Genomic DNA, 21567 nt, shown 5'->3' with positions numbered 1-21567 from the left:
TCTTAGGCTCAAAAACTTAATATTAAAAAATGCATATTGGTGATAGTAACAGCCAGAATTCTCGGTATAAAGTTTTCCACTTAAAAAATATAGTAATTTATTTAATGATAACTACACCAATTGTCACTACACGTTTCCAAAGAACGAAATTCATTTAACTTTATAAGTTACAGCTCATAAAATCATTGAAACGATACTCATTCTTGTATTTCAAAAACCGTGTTTTCGGGAAAAACTGAAGTTGCATCGATTAAAGAATAACGTCTTGTCAAATAATTAATTACGTCAAAGAGTGAATTCTCTAATTAAATTTGAACAGCTCTTTACTCTCGTGATGAACGTTAAACCAATATTCATATCAAAACACAGAATTTGTATAATTTTCCAATGCTCGAACGAGTATTCGATAGCAATACATCGAAAGTTAAACGTCCATGTTGGTAAGCGACATCGCATTAATCGATACGCTGCTAGCGAGATAAACTACCGTCAATCGTGGCTCACTTCAGGTCACTCGCTTCTTTCATTCTCACTCTTTCTTCCTTTGCTCGCGCGAGAAGGTAACGCCAATTTTCTCAAGCGATTCTATCTGTCCTTGTTTCGCCTATTACGTTTCAAAATTCGTCCCTTTGTTTCTCTCAGCATCGATAGTTATCGCGAAAGAAAGGGACGCACTGTTACCAAGAGATCGAACGTGGATTTCGGGGAGTCAACGATGCCGTGGTGACGACGGATGTGTGTAGTGAAACTTGAAAGAAAGCGCAAAACAATCGTTTCGTTACATCTTCAAAGGTACAATAGGCAACAGTCGTTAATAAATCGACCGTTTGGTCAATACGAACGATCGGAAGGGTCGACGCGAAGTGTCAACTAGTGCGTGCTTGGGTACTTTGATTTCTACAAGAAACGTGGTGCAGTATCATAGTGAGAGAGAATGCTCCTCGCGGAGAGAATCGAAAGCTCGCAAGTTGGATTCTTTACGCCGCGTGAAACGAATTAACCTAGCAGAACTGTTCGGTGTCAAACGCAAGAATGTCGAATTTTGTTCGATGTAATGAGGACATCCTTGAAGAGATGCGGATTTTTTTAAGAAATTCGGAGTTGTCTTAAATTATCAGACGGCCTCTTCCAGTACATGAAAGAATCTGCATATCAACGTCAAACATGTTCGGCTGTCCTAGAGAAGCCGTGCGCGTCAAAGTGAAGGTATGGTCGTTTTATCGTTTTACGTTCTCTTTTTTTTTAATATTTATCGCGAATTTATGATTGACATTTCAAGGCATTTACACGTGGTATATACAAAATATTAATGTTGCTAATTTTACATATGAAAGAATTTTAAAGAATGTTATTGATAAAGGAAAGAGTAATAATTATGATTTATCTAATTTCGTATTTTTGAAAGAGTAACTTCTGCCTGATAATAGTGATTTATTTTGAAGTATTTCTATACTAGTTAATCACTACTTACTTTTTTGAAATTCGAATTTTACGATAACATAAGCGATACGAAATTTATTGATTGTTATACAACGTTTTAAAGAGAAAAGGCTTGTTATTTAACATTTTCTTTTTCACATCCTGAGTAATAGAAATATATGAATAATATTTATGTACAAATTTGAAAAATGAAGAGTAATGCTGTGGTAACAGTAAAAAGAAATTTACCCTTTGGGAAATGTTAACATAAGAAATCTTTGTTTTTATTATTCGAAATTATTCACCTGTCATTAGAAATTAAGCCAAAATGAAGGCTGAAAAAATTGGGAATTACAATCTTTTGAAAGAGTTCCTTGAAAATAAATTGTTAACTTGTATAAGAAGTAGCCCTAGAAATGGATATTAATCATTCTACATTCGTTAACTTAGCAAGCATAACAAAGTAAAAGAGATAGATAAGAGTTCTCCATAAATCAGGTGGCATTGAAAAGCTTAAACAAATGTAGACAGGTTTGTTATTCCAGAAGAACAAACCAAATCTATTTTTTAAACAAATCATCACTTGTAAAATGGATTTATTACCAAGAAAACAATTTAGACAATAACTGAATAAAGAAGAACAATACCAAATCCGTCATTTTATCTAAGGCACCAATTCTATAATAATTTCTTATAACTTGGAACAACAATTACAGCAAAAGTTTAGAACAAACACATTAAACAAATTACATTTAATATTAGTAGAAAAACAACTGACAACCAGATAAATTTATCCTGATGAATGATAATACAAGAGTTGATAATCAAGGACTATGATAGAAAAATTTACTGAATAAAAATGCACAATTCTATTACATGCTCCCTATTCATCTAATTTTTCAGCTTTTTTTTTCATTTCTTGAAGTACTTAAATCATTTTTTGCTACAGAAATTGTTTAAAAATTAAGAATATATAAAAATACTATTTGAAGAGTTTTTAAGAAACTTTTAGAATTTCTGAGCCTTCAAATCTCTGATTCTTGTCAAATTGAAATAATGAAATCTGTTTAATCATTAAGGAAAAGGGTAGAAAGTTGCATGGTAACAACTTTTATTAAGTATATAGTTTTAAACATTTTAAACAAAATTGTAGTTATAGCTTAGAAGTTTGATTCCAAACAACGACATTTTACATGCACTAACCTAATACGATTTTACCCATTAATGGGTTTCAAGGTTCTCTCAGATCCCCAATTCTAGTTCTTTTTTTGTCTTGAAAACACAATGCAGATAAAACAATTTGAATTTTCGATGCGACACTGTTCGAAGCGCACTCTACAATAAATTCGATATACTTCGCGAACTAATGTGAATATCTCGATAATAGAGTGAATTTCTTTTCAATGAATTCTTAATTTCAAATGTTACCAGACGATTAAATTTTTCGAAATATATTTTATATTACTTTTTCTACAGGCAAGTAAGGATCGCTCAGAAACGCATTGCGTTTTATAATTGGAATAACCAACGTTCTGTAAAAATAATTAGAACGCCGGCATTTCACCCGTGCTTTGCAAATATTCTTGCAGCACTGCGGTGGAAATGTCTAATTAGAAACAGCCGTAGCATATTGCGCAGTATATAAGCATCCATATTTGACATTTGTTAAAACATTTCAAACAGATATCAAATCGTTAGGTTTGCATTATACGTCCCGTTTACACGGCTATAGAGAATTAACTTTTACATCATTGAAAAGTCGAATTTCATTTGTTTTAGCACCGCATCGCTTGTAGTCTTAAATATCAAATTTCAAATATGAATTCAAATTCTTAAGCACCATTCAAGTGATAAAGAGTTTAGTTCAATGTCAAAATTAGTGAAATATTCCACCTTGAATTTACGCTCGATTTGATAAAAATAGAAATAAACATTATTTAAAAGTTTTAATATAATTAAAAATTAAACAAATATTAAAAAAGCCTTATTCTGTACGTATAAATGAATAGAAATGTATTTTTAATACATCTGATAATTGTTAATATATATTTTTTGTAGAAAAAAATGTCATAAAACATTTTCTTCCAACATTCATTATATCCATTTTGCAAAAGTAACTAATAAGATATAAAAAAAAGAAATTTTTGTATAAATTTTTGTATAAAAAAAATTTCTTATGATTACTTTCACTGATATCTTTATTAGAGAAATTGTAATAAATCTTTCTTGCACTTTCAGCATGTATGCTATTTTAAGTTGAAGACATTAAATCACTGCATCAGCGTTTATCGAAAACTGAAAAATCATTGATCCAATTATAGAAATTTCGAATAACGGTATAACTAGAGCGATGCTTTTAATTAGAATTGAAATATTTATAATTAGAAGATCGATTACGTAACGAATGCAGTAGTTTAACCTCAATTCTATCTATAACATAGTTCTAGCTTCAAATGCAGAGGTTTTTCGAAACATTTATATTGCTATCAGATTACCTTTATTAGAGTATACGCCATGTTTTGTACTAATACAATAATTTGGTCGCTATACTATATATCTACTTTTAAATTAAGCTGTAAAGGTGTTTTTATTTTTTAACGAATTAACGATCTGAATTGATTTTCATAAAATTATCTGCTTTAAACTGGACGTCACATTTAGAAGATTCTCTTTAATTGATGCAATTGTGAATTCACAACCGGTTCAGTATTTCTCTTTATTGTTTCTATTTTTACAATAGTACCCTGACCTTTTAGTGAGTTATGAAGTATTGGTCGTTACTCTGAACACATCGTTACGTCCATCAAATCACTTTGTGCAACTACACATGCATCAATTCAATTTGTCGTTACGGTTTGAATGCAATATTCATGCACGACATGAGTCTCGAGTTTCTGCACGGAATCCCTGAGAACATGAGAGAGAATTAAAAAAGTTTCGACGTTCGTGTTTACTCCTCAAACATTTCAAGGATGGAATTTCTGCGTTGGTAAATCGCGGTGAAATTCAATATACCCGTTGCGTTCATATTCGGAGCATTGTGTACGAATATTTAGTTAACTGGTTTTACGAGATAACATTTTCAATGGCCAATAAATAATTACTGCAATTTGGACAACAGCCTGGAAAATTCTATATAGTACCGGTTAAAAGTATAAGACTAAGTTTTAACAAGAACAAAGAACATCATTCCATGAAGAACTAAATAGTAAAAGTTATAAAAATGGTTATATATCTCGCCATGTATTTTTACATAGCACTTGTAAATTTTTAGCAAAATATTTATATATTAAATAAAATATTGAAGTAGTTTTAGAAACGGGAAAGCGTTTTCTAAATTATATCTGTCTATTTCAAATAGAAACTTAACATGTTAAATTTGTATTTATGTACAAAATTTTGTATCAAATAAAACGATGGATTCTATTGTAAAAATATAGCTATTGAACTTACATGTGTATATGTTTATTACTAATATTTACTTTCAAGAAAATATTATGATTACATATGTCATTAATTGCTTACAAATAATAATAATCAAACATTCTTTATCAAATCTACAAATCGTACTCGGCATATGCATGGGGAAAAGAAAGAAAAAATATACATTAAATTAAAATAAAAAATACGGAAATTAGTTTTTATTAATACAAAATAAGGTGGTATTCCGTAAAATTCGTAACTGCTATACGTAATAAGAAATTAAATGAAATATCATAGTGTATTGGAAAATTTGAACGCAAAAGTATTCGTCCATTTACAAACTAATTAAATTCTTGTTGCATAAAGCTGAATTGTTATTAGTTTAATATTTAGTGGCATACCCTTTAGATTTAATTATAATACTGTTAATACTGCGTTAATTAACAGTTTTTTTACGGCTAACTCGACTTTTTAAGTTGACTTAATGAAGTACACATCGGACTGTATCAAGACTTACTATTTTTCCTAATGAAGATAGTATCTTTTCACATATTTTAGGTGTCGAGATATAAATATTCTGTTCTCATTGTCAATATACATCATCACGATCGTTAACAATTTTGGTTTTTCTTCACAGGGTTTATTTATAATTATTTTGTCTTCTTTAAACTTTTTCAATATATATTGTATTATAGTTCGAGTTCTTTCTATTATATTTACAATTTTTCTTTCGAATTTGCCTTTTTCCATAATTTTACAATAACTTCTTGTGCGGACAAAGATGTTTCATTTTTCTTATGGTTCATTTTGAATACTTTCTTTTTGATTGTCTGAGTTCAAATTACTTCTGCATTCAAATTTTCCGATACATTATGATTAATCATTTAATATTTCACTACGTATAGCAATTATGAATTTCATAAAATATCAGCTTATCCAAAATTAATAAAAATTAATTTCTACATTTTTCAGTTAAACTTTACGTGTATTTTCCCTTTATTCTCCCTATGCATACATCAAGTGTGGTAAGTGAACGAACACTTATGCGACTGACTGTACATATGCACAATAAACGACCAATTACTTTTAAGCGTTAATGTACGCAGTAACTTAACAGTTCACTCTACCAATTGAGTTAATTATCTCGATCAATAATGAGTACCTAAAATTCTTTAACTACATGTAACCCGCTTCTCGATACAAGAAACTATGAAGAATTGCAGATTTCCACTCGTTTTAACTTTGAGTTATTTTTCAAACCCAATTAAAAAGTTTAGTCGACTGATCGTTCTTCGACAAACCACACGAGAAAGCGAATCGGATTTGTTCGACCATTTAAAGAAGAAAGCGTGTACAATTACATAAACTTGTATTGCGATAGATTCGTCACCTTACATAAAAGGGATGTAACCGTATTACATCAATTTTCGAGCTTTCGTCACGATAATATCACTCCAGGAGGACTTCCAAATTAACCTTTAATAATACATTAAAGATATATCGAAGTAGTTAAAAAATTTAACCTGAAACTCGAATTGAGATTATTGTTTCAATATATTTTCTTGCATAAAATTGTTTCTTATTTTTTAAAATTTCTACAAGTTAATTAATATTATGCGTTGATAGTGTCGAAAAACTAATAACATTTTATACTGTTAAATATTCACACCTTTGCTTTTTGGCAATACGATGTCCAACCCTAACCATTCTTCGATAGTTTTACTTCTCTTGTACAGTATTAGATGAGACCTCATGGTTGCCCTGTGCTACGTCTCATTTTCCCCATGATTAAACCACTCCTTCGAGGATTATTTCTAAATTCTCAATTGCTGTTTAAACATTTCATATTCGAATTTCTATCACTCTACTTGATTAATTTCCAAGTGATTTTGGTCACTGTAAACTTTCTCTTCCGGTTGTTTATAATCCTGATAATGTCCTCTTTCTTGTTGTTAATCCTTTTCACCTTTTTCTTTATAATACAACAGAAGCTCGATAGTTGCAAGAAAAGAGGACTGAAATTTCTGCAAATATTCAAAAAACAAAAGCAATACAGTAAGGTATTCAATATACCCCATTCTATTCTACCAATATATAAATATATCTATTATAAACTTAATTTATTATACCTCAATTTTATATATTGCAAATTATGTGCATAATGTACGTAAACACACGTATATAATGTACATGTGTACATTTATAAAGAAAAGAAAAATGATAAAGAAGTGGAGGGAGAGGAATCATCAATTCTACTCCTCTTAATCTGTCCTGCAGCAAATTTATCTGTTGAAGGTCGCTTGAAAATTAAATCTAAAGATGTCTGTTTCAACCCGGATTTTAAACTTTCCAGGAATAGAGCATCAAAGTATTATTAAAATGATTGTGACCCATTTCAACAACGGTAATATCCAAATGATATTATTTCATGATGTCGGCTGGTCTGTGTCAGCAGGAAACATTTTTTTTTTTTTAATAAGAAAATAACTATTACAAGATATGTAAACCAAAATGATATCGAAACTGATTCTCAAATTATATCAAAAGATATAATAACTGACTGACTTCTGATACTGTTATTCGCAACTGTTATCGATAGATTCCGATCGTCGACTATTTCTGTATGATAACGAAGGCGGAGTAAGATAATCTTTGCAACGGTCGATTGTATTTCTCCGCGTTCATTGTAGATATTTTGATTTAATGAGAAAATCTGTTCGTTATAGAATACTACAAAAATACTACCACTTTACTTTCATGTAGACTCGAATGAAACTTTATTTCTTATAAGTACTATAATTCAACTTACAAAGCGTTGAATTGACTTGACTTCGTGAGTATATATTGAACTTGATTCTATACCTAATGTACGATTATTAGTAACCACTTTGTCCACTTGTCAATACAATTCGATAAGGAGTACACGTACAAGTGTAAAAGTTCTACTATATCCTACATCGTACTCTTATAAATTCTTGACTTACCAACTACATATTTTTCCTAGCCTTCCTCGTGAAGCACACGTCAAAACGGATTTTGCTAGAAAATAAAAATTATTCAAACATAAATAAAATAATATATGTCTTTGTTTTTTTACTCTTTACATGAAAATAAAATTTTGAAAATATTTTGTCGTTGTTGTAAATTTGAGCGTTAAATACTATTTATATTACTTGTAACAACATTTATATACTTGTAACAACATGGGGCCTATTATATTTAGACCGAATATTTGTTCGAACTTTCAATACTCGGAACGAATATTAGTTATAAGATCTCTGTTTGGCTTCTAAAATCGAATTAATCTTAAAAGCGTATACCATTGAAATACTAATATTCGTTGTTGTATATTAGCTTACAAAATTAGAAATTCGATTGTTCCGGAACTTTTGTTTTTGGATAATATCATTGAATTATTGAAAAATGTTCAAGCCTCAAGAGAATCGAATGCCCATCGCTACTTTTGGTATCTCGACTGACCAAAGTGAATAAAAATAACTTGTTATAGCGTGATCAAATGTAATGGTGCACCTCTGTCTCTAACGCCAATGTCCGCTTCTGACCCTTGTCATTAAAGTTGTTAAGAATATTAAAACAAAAGAGGCAACTCTGTCTGCTACATAAAAGAAGCTGATAACGTTACATCTGTGGAACACAATCATCGTCGCGTCATGTTCACTCAGCCATTCGCCCACTCTCTTTTGTTACCCTCTTCAGAGACGAATTATTTCATTTATAATAAATTAAAATTGAAATTGATATTGCTTCGTAAGATCTATTAATCTTGCAACAATGTTGTCATCATTAGGAAATTTACTTATGAATATTTATTCACAATTGTAATAATTACATCTGTATTACAATATTTCAAATAATGTAATAACTAAATGTACACGTCTCTGTCAGTATCTCTAAAGAGATTAAAATGACGACACGCACAAGGAGGATTTTTACTTCTTCGTTGGGACAAAAAAAAATTCAATTTTCTTTTGTTACATTTTTTTAATCGATGTGCATTTAAGACTATACAGTTTAAAATGTATTTAAAAATTGGCGGAGTTACGTGGAGAAGACGAAGCGTTTGTTTAGATCCTTGAGGTGTTGCTTGAAATCTTTTACTCAATTTTTAAAGAGTTTGTTAAAGAAATAAATAAAAAATTAAGAGGATATATCCCAATGTTTAAAATTAAGGAAAAAATAGTGATTAGTATAAGTAAATAGTTAATTTTATGACTTAGGTTGTAAAAGTTATTATTAATAGTGAATAATATAAATGAAATTCTTCTTGAAGTTAAGGAGACTAAAAAGTATATTAAATAAGAGTTTTTGATATTATTATCTAATTTAATTATAGATCATACAATTATGATAATTATAATTTCTATTATAAATCATAAAACGTATAAATTTCAAGTTCCTATAGCAATAAATGATGAATCTAAAATAAACGGGTAATTTAATATGTGTATATATATTATTTTTGAAATTTAAACATTTTTATTTACAGAAAAAATAATCAACTCGAAAAATCAATACCGTTACTTACACGATAGCCTCTCAAACAATATGTAAACAAAATTCCATTCGATCAAACATTCGTCCTTTGTGTCTAGAAATGTGAAACCAGACACCTGCCCGAGTATCGCAAGTTCAGCGTGGACCCGCAGATAACATCCATCGAAGTACTTCAAAGTATTCTCATCAAAGCTTTCGACATAAAAGGGTGAGATAGTGATATTGTTAAAATAAAATAATCGTCGAATGTATTTACATCGGCAAATAGCGAACGTCGCTTCACACTCATGCAACTTGAAAATGTAGCGATTACGGTTTATCTATCAAACTGTTTGCACATAAATTATGTGCCTGACTAGATTAGAGTAATAAATATTTCCATTAATTTTTCCACTGGTAACGTTAATATGCTAGAACTGATGACCAACGAAAATGTTTCTTATGCGAACGAAGCTCGAAGGAAACATTTCCATCGAGTCCTGTATATTTTTAAACGTTTATTAATAGCTTAATATTGCTACTGGAATCGGACGATGCAATATACAGGGTGATTCTTTGTGTAAATATAAATCGAAAATGCAATACAACTTTTCATAGGAGGGTTCAATAGTAATGGCGTCAATCTGGTAATATACTTCTTGTGTAATATCGATACGTAGCAATTTACAAGCATTACGTTGAGGTATTAAACAGATATCGAAATAAATTGGCATTGGTATATTAGTAAAATGTAATTGCTGACATTTTTTATTATTTCGATATAATTTAGATGACAAGTAGAGTAGTTATGTAAACCTTCTACTATGTAAAAATTCTATTGCACGAACAGTTTGTTTTCTATTACAACACTGTACAGAGACATACAAAGTGTTTATTCTCTTTTGTACGAAACTGTTCACAATGATTCAGTACGAAGTTAACACAGTATACTAGTAAGTTTGATTTCTTTAATTTCGTTCAAATGTAGGAGGATCGAATAATACTGTCTCTTTCTGAGTTTGTATTCTAAATATGAAGTTATCTACAAACAAATTGTATTCATTTTATTTCATTTTATTCCAACTATTAAATAAATTTTAGTGTTAACTACTCGTCTTATTGTGTGAAAATTCTATTACGTGAACACTTTTGTCTCCCAATTAATTCATATAACGGAGGTTCTCCCGTATAATTGAAATAACAACAAGATGTAGTATACTATGAACAAATTTTTAAATATGAGATATGTCCAATTGTCTAGCACAATATGTCCCACTCTAATACTACGTATTGGTTTTTCACAGGGAATTCACCGTTTCTTATCGGGCAATTGACGACTATGGCTCAGAAACGTATTTATTTCTGCTTTCCGATTGGGACTTGGATGCAGCGTTCATTAGGTAAATATTTGATAGGCCTATCCATATTTGACGGTGAATGATATATTGCATTGCAACATTTATCGATAAACGGATTATTGCAGTGCTTCGGAGCCGTATCTGTATCTACAGGTAAATCTAAAACCATTTGGAGAAACCGGCGACTGCGAATGTTACTGGGAGCAAAATGCGCAGGAAGTATCGACGCGACAAGAAACCGGGTTTCCGTACAGAACGCCCAAGTTACCTGGTCTCATCATGAATAAGGCGAATACTGTTACTTCTTCGGTTTACCTACAATTGTTTCTGATATTACGCAGTTGCTTACCTTTTTCACGAGTGTCTCTCTAAACGAGTACAAAGTCTATGTACACTTGACCAAACGATAACGACATATTTAAATGGTGAAATGGTCATATATATTGAAATATTTATTATAATCTATAAAATCATTCTACGTCGTAATAGTTTTATAACCCATTAAGTACTAAACTACTGATATTCATTCTCTATATATTATATTAAACAGTTTAAAAAGAGAAAGGGAGGGAGGGAGTTTCACCGATTTTGACGATTTTCGAATATGTTGTAGGAATCCACATTTTAAACAATTTTTTCTTATACATATAACCGCCGCTCGGCCTTAGTTTCCAATATTTTCACAAAAGACTATTGTTACTGTGGCGTACGCACAAGCGTTTAATTGCCGATTGTCAATTACCCAATCGAGTTTTTACGCTCGTTATAGACGTCCATTGTGCATCGTCTCTATGTGTTTATAGAAACTGTAGACAATCGGTGATCCAACGCTTACACGTACATTGCCACGGATACATAACTATAGGCGACAATCCATTGTAGTGGTAATATTGTTTTGCAAAAATTTCAAAAACTAAAGCCGAGCAGCGATTATATGTATAAGAAAAAGACGCTCAAAATGTTAATTTCTGCAACATATTCAAAAATCATTGAAATCTATAAGACTCCCCTCTCCTCGTCTTTTTTAAATAATTACCTTCAATTTTAATATCAGGTAGACATGTTTATCTGAATGTTCTCTAAATAAGACAGTGGTATTTCATGAGTTAAAAGTAAAATTACTTCTAAGTACATAAGAGTCTCGTGATTCTTAATGCAATTTAATCCCTTATTGAAAATGCAGAATATTGTTGCTGTTGTTGTTTTTATAAAGCTTTATCTTCCAAAAAGTCAAGTAGTTAGTGCACAAAAATTCTATATATATATAATAAATTTTTATTTGCAGTATCAGATTAATGAGATAAGTAATTTATTTCTTTCACTATAAATAAATTGAAGCAACTTCACATTTTAATTAAAATTTAAAAAATTCCGAAAACAACGATTTATGATTTTCACGACCTTAAAGAAGTAGTTTACAAATATTTAAATGTTGTAAATCAATATATTCTTCGTAGATGGAAAGGACGCTGAGCATAGTTCAACGTGCTCTAGGTAACTTGGGCGAAGAATTATCCCATCAACAAAGTATTCAACCACCGCGGTTGCCATTGACAGACGCGGAGTTTCGGCGATTTCTGGATCCCATCGGACAAGTGATACACCCTAAAGATTTAAGAGCTGTCATATACTTCGGTGGAATCGAACCCAGCTTGCGTAAAGTGGTTTGGAAACACATCCTAAACGTATATCCTGAAGGAATGTCAGGTCGGGAGAGAATGGACTACATGAAAAAGAAGTCGCAGGAATATCAAAATCTTCGTGAACGATGGAAAACTCTTGTGCAAAAGGGACAGAACGTCGGTGATCTAGGATACGTCACGAGTATGGTTCGAAAGGACGTTCTGAGAACGGATAGACACCACAAGTTTTATGGTGGTTCTGATGATAATCAGAATACGGCTAGTCTGTTCAACATCTTAACAACGTATGCCTTAAATCATCCTAGTGTCAGCTATTGTCAGGGTATGAGTGACCTAGCTTCACCTCTCCTGGTTATTATGAGAGATGAAGCACAAGCTTATATATGCTTGTGCGCTCTTATGAGAAGATTGAAGGATAACTTCATGCTCGACGGGATTGCGATGACTACTAAATTTGCCCACTTGGCCGAAGGTACGTGAAATTCAATATACAGAGTGCTCCGTTCAATTTAACTACCTTAGATACCTTGTTTGTTTTTGGCAATAGGAAAATGTCAGAGAAAAACATTATTTTTTTAGAAAAAGCAAATATTAAAGTAAGAAAAAAAATGTCAAGTTTACATTTTCTAAAATTTGAATATCATTAGTATCTTTTTGAATAGAATTTTTATCATCATAGCATAATAGTTGAAGTCAAAGTCAATTCAATGATCTATAATAGCAAAACCTTTATGTGATCTCGAATACAAAAACTTCAGAAACGTACAGAAATAGATATAATTAATGAAATATACAACTATAATAGAGATTAATATATCAAACCTTAGTAATTTGCTAATTTCACTAATTTAAAAATTCATAACAAGTTATTTTAGACATCTGTTAAACTAAAAATAATAGTTGCCTTTTTCAAACAAATAATGCTTATTTGTAACATACTTTCTATCACAGAGAACACCCTGTTATACTGTTACAAAACAACAATGCCATTTATTCTAAAAGTTTCCAAGATAACCGTTACTATTTCTTGTACCTTAAGTAATTCATCACACATTTCTATAGTATTTTATATTCTTATTTTGTTGTTTTCAATTATACTGTTCAAAATAATTAGAGGATTTCATATTTGAAGAAAGAACAAATTGCGCAACAAAACATGTACTGTATACCTACTCAACTCTTTTATATACATTGTACAATTTATGATACACCCATAATATTAGAAAAACTAGCAAATTATTTCTATTTCAAATTACAATTTATACCATTTTCTATATCTTACAAATTTTATAATCATTTTAAACTTTATTTTAAAACTCAGGGTTTGACTATTTCCATTCATACACATTTAACAAATCATATAATTTTGTAACAAGTGTAAAATAGTCGATTATATAATTTGTTCTAAATCAGATTACTTTAATTTCATTAAGGTAGCAGGAAAAAAGAATATTGAAGTAATAATAATGAAGTGTACCAAAAAATATACTGAATATAAATAAACCAATTATTATATTTGTAAAATTTATTATCACCAAAGTCGTTTTTTCGAAAATGTTCTTTGAGATTATTGAATACTTCAGTAAGCAATAAAATCATTTAAATATGTTATCCTCTTATTGATTTGAGCATTGTATAATTCTGCAAAAAGTAAGTAAAATATCATGAAATGTATAATAGTAATTATAAAATTTGTGTGTAAAGTAACATTCATAACATATTTTACCAGGTTTGCAGCACTATGATCCTGATTTCTACGCTTATCTAAAATCACATCAAGCAGATGATTTGTTGTTTTGTTATCGATGGCTTTTATTAGAAATGAAACGAGAATTTGCTTTGGATGATGCTTTAAGGATGCTTGAAGTTCTATGGGCTGCATTGCCAGCCTCACCACCAAACGGCGAACTAAGCCTTGCCGAAGTACCTTTTCCTCCACCTTCACCACCTCCAAGTCCAAATGTAAAACACATTCGTGAAAATGCATACACAAAGGTTTGTGCTATTAGACGTCAAAGTTCTTCCGCTAGTATTGCCGCTACTGGGAAAAGAAAAAATATAAATACAGAGGAACCACATTTACAATCTTCCACAGAAAATAATGGAGATTCTAAAAGGTACTTCTTCATACACTCAAAATATGAAAATACAAATATAAAATAAAAATCACTATTTGTAGATCAAGTTCTCCATTTGAAACATTCTCTGAGCCAGAAAATGATTTAACAACAGCGAAGAACCGAAGAAACACAGAATCAACGGAAAAGTGCCTAAGTACAGGATCTTTGCCTGGTAAATCTAAACGTGTAAACTTGCTGGAATTGAAAGACAGACTATCGTTACCTAATAGAGACCAAAGTAAAAATAATGAACAGAACGATAGCGAAAAAAAGTGCGCTCGAGTGGTAAAAAATCTGAATGAATTTCTGAATTTTACAAGTCTCAATCGTAATAAAATAATACCAAGTGATACAGAACCAGAATTGAGGTTAGCTTAAAAGTATAAATGCTTTAAAACTTTTTAGACTGTGTTGAAATATTCTTCGATAAAGTTGTTGAAGAGGTCCCTGTTTATGGATTTTGTTCTTTTTGAAATATGTTATAAATGGCAATGGCTGGGAAGATGTATAATGTGCAACTCTCGTGACCGTTCGCATTACTTCAGCTGAGAAAAAATTTATCCCTAACCAACACCGATCTTGTACGCACGGAAAAAGGTACTTTTATCAAAAAGTTCAAAATTATATAAGATTGGTGTTGATTGGAAGTCTGTTTTTCCGTGGTCGTCGGTCATACAGATCGAAATTTTTAAATTCGCCTGTTATATATCTTGACGGCTGGCTACCGTTTATGTTTTATTGAAACATTAGACAAGCGGATGCCTACGCTCACGTACACGCTACCACGGATGTTAAGTATAGATAGAATTCAATAAATAGTAACGAAATTTGTTTACAAATATCTCAGAAAATAAGGCCGACTACCTATTAAATGTAAAGAAAAAGTTGTTCGAAATATTGATTTCTACAACATATTTAAAAATTAACAAAATCCATAAACAAAAATTTCTTCAATAACTTCACCCTTACTTCTATGATTAATAATTTCATAGTTAACGAAACTATATTTCTAATTCAAAATTATTTGATCTCCAGGCGAGTTTCGAGTGAAAGCGGAGTCATTAGAGTGTTGAGAGGTGAACCAAGTTCTCCAGATGATCCAACAGATTTCTTTCCGATGACTACTTCAATGACTAGAGAATTAAGACTGGAGTTAGAATCACTCGATCGACAAGTTTTCGGTCCATCGCCACCAAGCGATCAGCAATGCGATTGCGTTCTTTCTAAAAGAGAAAGTGAACTCATCGAAAGTGAAACAGATACAGAATTAGCGAGGTGTAGTCCGGCTGCGGATGTGTTTGTCTGGGAAAATCCTCTACATACGTTACAACAAAAAAATCATCCAGCTACTCCTGATGAACAAGCAGAACTCGAATATGATGGCGAAATATTAGAGGATCAGAATGGTGTCAAATCTGTTACTCCGATTAGACTACTAAAACGTACTACTAGGTACGATTTAATTTTTATAAATCTAATAAAGTTATAAAATTTAAAATAAAACTGTTTTTTTGTAAATTTATATCTTGCAGGTCCGAATCTGCGTCGGATAGCGAAGAAACAAAAAGTTGGCATCAAAGTACAGCAATACCTGAAAGTCCAACTAAACAGTCTATACAGGAACATTGTGAAGAAGCTACAGAACTTATGAATCTCATTCCAGCGGGCACTAGTGAAGATCAATTAGGAGAAAATTCTCTACCCCCACCTAACGAATTCGGTGGTGGTAATCCATTCCTTATGTTCCTGTGCATTACTCTTTTGCTTCAACACAGAGACTTTGTTATGCGTAATCAAATGGACTATAATGAAATGGCCATGCATTTCGATAAAATGGTCCGTCGACACAACGTTATTCGAGTACTCAATCAGGCAAGGCAATTATTTGCTGGTTATCTTAGACGACATTCTTCATCGTCGTCAGCCATGAAGTCTGATCCGGTAAACGTATAACCTCTTTTAATGCCTGAATGTATTTACTGATACCATATAATATGGAATACAAAAGTGGCGACTTTGAAGTACATTCTATTGGTCAAGACAAATCATGAAAAAATAAGTCCAAAATATGTTTTTTAAATCGGCATCTGTAAATGAAAAAATATCGAGTAAAATACGTATCAGCGATAAACTAGGCAATAAGAGAATAAAACCTTTTTAAGGTGCTCTTCCGATTTTACGATCATGGGAAATCATTAATTCTTCTTTATATGTATACTTCCTTATTTAAGTATTTACAACGAAAATTTTTAACACCAGTGAAACATTTAAAAACTAATAATGATACTTTTTATAAGACTTATTTAAATTTTTCTATTTCTACTGCCTGTTGATCAGTTATCTTTTAATAAATGTTTATTTTCTGAGAAAAAATCAATTTTAGCTTAGAGGGTTTAACATCCTGGCAAACACATATGCAAATATGAATGCGTATATATACTAATGTAATTATCTACAGTTTAGTAGCGCTCGTTAATATTCGTTCGGAAATACTTTCGCATCTCATATAGTTCCAAGTTTGTGGAATTGATTCAAATAAAAATTTCTTTAATATTTAATGTACGAAATTTACAATACGTATTAAAATAAAAACTGAAAGAACGTACTTGGAACGTGCGACTAGCACATTGTTAGACCGTTAGTTTCATTCGTTTACTCAGTACACCATTTCTCGACACTATGCACAATATCATCTGCACCGCGTCGATGAACCCTTTCGCTGTACCTCGATTTAGAAATAAGTAATTAGCTTAAATTTGTAAAATATCTATGATTACCTTAGCAGCCGTGTCTTACTTTGTTCTCAAACAGTGTGCTTGAGAAACGACAATAAAGTGCATTTAATTTTATCGCTAATTTTTGAAGCATTAATTAATTGTTTTTGTGTGTTTTAAAGGGAATACAATTATATACATATTCATCAATAATGAAATATTAAAATATTTTAAATTTTACTTATTTTCTATACAGAAAATACTTTTAATTTTATTTTATTTTAAATAAATCAATAATGTACATTATATTATCTATGAAAAAAGTTTCTCTAATTTTACTTTTGCCTGCTGCTTCCTCTACCTAACAATATATTGTGGATTCTGACAAAAATATTCAACACATCCAATTGCAGAGAAATTGCTCTGAAATTAAAAGCATACAAATATTTAAACTTACATGTGCATTCAATTACGTCGAAGGCTCACATAATATTAACAAATTACTCACTGATTGATTGGATCGTATGGCCTCATGTTGCCTATATATTGTGGATGTGTTTCTGCTTGCTTGATAATTCTTTGTGTATTATACAAGAGATACAGAGAAAATAGTAATAAACCACCATACACGTTCATTGAATGTAAGCCTGATCCAAGAGCTGTAGTAGGTGGTAAGAACATTGATCCCACGGAAGATGCAAACACGACTCCTAAACCAATAGCTAGTGACCCTCCCATTGTTAAGAATTTTTCACTTGGTGCACAAACAGCTATTGTTGATAATCCACCAACTATGCCAGCAGTATACCATGCTGCTGTAAGTACTAAAGGTCCCCCTACAAAGTAGAGAGGTGCAAGAATTGCACCGAGAACACCATTGTGAACTAGCCATGCAATTTGTTTTGCTCCAAAACCTTCCTTATAAGGAATATTTTGCACCACCATTAAACTACCAATTGCTGCTGCCATGGTTCCAAAGAAAGCCAGCTTACTATTACTCATTACCATGTTCATAACAGTTGGGGAGCGTAAACATAGTACTGCTGATGTAGCAGTAAGTGCTATACTTGCACCAACATACATGTATGTAGTTTTAACCCTATCTCTCACATATTGGGGCCATATCCTGTAAACAGTTGTATATTTTATTCATACTTCTGATACCAACAATACAGTTATTCTTATAATATTGCCTAAAACAAAACATACTTTGCATAATCTATGACTCCTGTGGATGTTGAAAGACCTAATCCATAATAACCCAGAGCACCTAATCCTACTACAGCACCACCAGCAACAGCACACTTTCCAATATTATATGCTACAAATATAAAATTATTTACTGTTATACTTGCATGTAGTAAATAAATTAAAATTACCCACATGTACACGCATGCACACAAACTATTAACAGGTTCACTATTTGTTAACTTATACTGCAAAGCATTAATTTTTCAGGAGAAAGTTACCAACTCTAACATCAACCAAGATGCCTTCTCTTTTGAGTAAGTAATTTGGTTGGTGCTAGAACTAATAGCTTTCTCTTAGAAATGGTAAAAATTAATAATCTCTGGCATACATTGAATCTAAGCACTTTTTACTCAGGAGTCAATACTTCATGTTTCATAAATCTTCTTGTCTTTCTAGTTCAGACTTGATGCTGATGTCTTTAAATATATTACGTATGTGCAGGGAATTAATAATTAAAAAAATATATACAACAGTTTAATAAGAATCTATCAGTTTTAAAGGTATATAAATGATATTCTTTTATGTTTACAAAAATAGTGAACTTATTAACCCAGCTGCAAACATATGAAGGTATTTATGTTATATAAACTGGAAAATTACTATATCACATTTTATTTAATTTGTTTTGATAATTGTTTTCATGTCACAACAAGATTTTAAGTTACTATTTGAACAACTTTATAATTTCAAATTTTGAAAATTAATTTAAGACATTGCATTCCTTATGACAGTAAAAATTTGTTCTTTTCTATATTCTTCTTATAACATTAGCAAAAAAAAGTATTGGTTAACCATAATTGTAATCATAAAAACGCTATATACTTACATACATACATTCAGTGGGTGTAAAAAGTATTCATACAGCAGTCAATTTTCACAAAAACTTTATAAAATGTCAATAAAAACATGTATATATATTCTTAGAAATCTCAAGAACAAATTTCATTAAAAATAAATTGTTTATTTATATTTTCTATGTAAATATTAACAAAAGTCTTTAATATGATCGAAAATGCACAAGTAATAACTAATCGTACAATTCCTGTTTTATTGTATGTGTAATAATTATAAAGTAATCCATGGAATGTCAATATAATTATCATCAGGATATCTAGAAACATTGTCAATATAGGTAGTATTCTCAATTCAAATATAAGGAACTGCAATAATACTAAAATGAGATGAAAAGGTAAAGAAATGACTGAAAGTGAAAGAAAAATTATTATAAATCTGCATAATAGGTGCAAAACGTTACAAGAGATTTCAGAAATTATGAATAAACCAAAGTCCACAATTCAAGGAATTATTAACAGATATAGAGATAGAAAATATTTAAAAAATAAAGCAAAAAGTAGCGTATACAAAAAATAAATAAATACATCAACTGATGAATAATTTGTAAAATAGAACAAAATCCAAAGTTTACTGCACTAAAAATCACACCTGAAGTGAAAAGTAGCCTTAACATCAATCTATTAGCTAGTCCAAATAAAATGCAACTATAGAACAATTATATTTTTTTACAAGATAATGATTCTAAGCATAATGCTTAAAATATAAGACAAAGGATCCTATATAATGTACCGCACCAGTTACAAATTCCCCCACAATCTCCATATATTAATGTCATGGAGCACTTATGAAGTCATCTAGAAGAAAAAAATTCAAAATCATCATATTTCTTCAAAAAACAGCTTAAAAAATACGCTGTTAGAAGAATGAAATAAAATTTTTAGGATTATCACCAAAAGATTAATAAGTTCAATATTAAGGTTTAAAGCAATTATATAATTAAAAGGCGATTCCACTAAATAGTAATAACAAATTTTTTATCTATAAAATGTTCTTTATGTATAAAAATTAACGGGTTTTGTTATAAAATTACTTGTGTATTTTCAATCATATTCAAGACTTTTGTTAATAATCACATGTAAATTATAAATAAACAATTTATTTTTTATGACATTTGTTCTTGAGATCTCTAAGAATATGTATGCAGGTTTTTGTTAACATTTTATGTAATAAACAAAGTTCTACAAAGGTTTTGTCTAGATTGACTGTTGTACACCCACTGTACATATACTCATGATTGCATTAGATTACGTATGTCATTGCAATCTTCTGTTTCGTATTTAAGACTTTACCAGTATCTTTTGCAGGGGCCATCGCCCGTTCCAAAAAGGTAGTAGATTTGCGAACAGTTCTCGCAGATTCATTACGTCCTCTGCTGAATAATCTCGAAGATTGAATTCTCGGGGTGAACGGTTTCGAAACAATACCAGTTTTCAAAAAGTTGGTCAAAGCCGGTGAACTACCAGCTCGACACACTCTTAGGAGCATCATCCTTGCTTTTTAAGATTACTTAGCTTGATCTATCAACAAGAGAGAATATAATATTTATTTATTAATAAAAAAAAGAAATGTATACATAATAACTTCGAATGACACACAAGTTAGAACGCACAAAAATAATCTTGAGAAATCGACAAATCTACACATTTAGTAGATTTTATTCGAAACTCTATATCGGTTTTTCGCAAAAATAATTGTGATTACTCACATAATGCAATAACACTGCAACTGTTTCTTTCAAATGATCGAAACTACTACTGAATCTCTGACAATTTCACATTGAACGTCATTTATTGATTAAATTACTCGACATCAGCGCTCCTCTTAAAGAACTGCATGTATTGTCACCAGTAACGCCATCTTATTTGAGAGAAAACTATCATCTAATATCGGTAAAACAGCGGAATGTGTAACGTATACTTTAATGAAAATAAAAAAACTTGTTTTTCTGTTTTTTAAATTATTATTGTAACTTTTTTAAAACCAACGGTTTAAATTATAAATATTTTGCAAGTTTTTGTCTTTATCAAATTTAATTAAAAAATAAAAACCAGTTCAATTTAAATTAGCTCGTTTTTAAATTTTTAGGATTGGTAGACATACATAAAGTAAAATAAGTTCTTTTTATAAAAGATAATACAAATATGTACATATGTCATAACATTTTTGACTTTATTCAGTAAAATTGTTTTTTTTATCTTATAATATTATATTCATAACTGTAATATTACGATTAACATAAATATAACACATTCGTTATTTTGATATAAATGTGTTATACACTAAATATTAC

General features: G+C 30.5%; 2 protein-coding genes across 3 annotated transcripts; one reads left to right on the top strand and one right to left on the bottom strand.

The window, feature by feature from the left end:
• Positions 1 to 498: 498 nt before the first annotated feature.
• Positions 499 to 17313, top strand: LOC143152219 (TBC1 domain family member 25). Of its 2 annotated transcripts, XM_076322090.1 has the most exons (10): positions 514 to 560; positions 643 to 1206; positions 9456 to 9565; positions 10641 to 10736; positions 10820 to 10982; positions 12152 to 12809; positions 14067 to 14454; positions 14517 to 14825; positions 15493 to 15909; positions 15990 to 17313. In XM_076322090.1, the coding sequence occupies exons 2-10, from the start codon at positions 1165 to 1167 to the stop codon at positions 16408 to 16410; spliced, it is 2604 nt and encodes an 867-aa protein (XP_076178205.1). In that variant the 5' UTR covers positions 514 to 560; positions 643 to 1164; the 3' UTR covers positions 16411 to 17313. The 2 variants fall into 2 exon arrangements, with proteins under 2 accessions (XP_076178204.1, XP_076178205.1); XM_076322089.1 differs by having other exon boundaries at positions 499 to 1206.
• Positions 17314 to 17384: 71 nt separating this feature from the next.
• On the bottom strand, positions 17385 to 21122 carry LOC143152221 (growth hormone-inducible transmembrane protein). The gene is made up of 5 exons (XM_076322092.1): positions 20983 to 21122; positions 20567 to 20794; positions 18381 to 18492; positions 17680 to 18297; positions 17385 to 17594 (listed from the first exon to the last, which is right to left on the bottom strand). The coding sequence occupies exons 2-5, from the start codon at positions 20763 to 20765 to the stop codon at positions 17507 to 17509; spliced, it is 1017 nt and encodes a 338-aa protein (XP_076178207.1). The 5' UTR covers positions 20766 to 20794; positions 20983 to 21122; the 3' UTR covers positions 17385 to 17506.
• Positions 21123 to 21567: the final 445 nt, after the last annotated feature.

This window comes from Ptiloglossa arizonensis, chromosome 10 (genome assembly GCF_051014685.1).
Source record: "Ptiloglossa arizonensis isolate GNS036 chromosome 10, iyPtiAriz1_principal, whole genome shotgun sequence".
Taxonomy (NCBI): Eukaryota; Metazoa; Arthropoda; class Insecta; order Hymenoptera; family Colletidae; genus Ptiloglossa; species Ptiloglossa arizonensis.
Note: the sequence above shows the minus strand (reverse complement) of the source record. Positions and strands in the feature narration are given on the sequence as shown.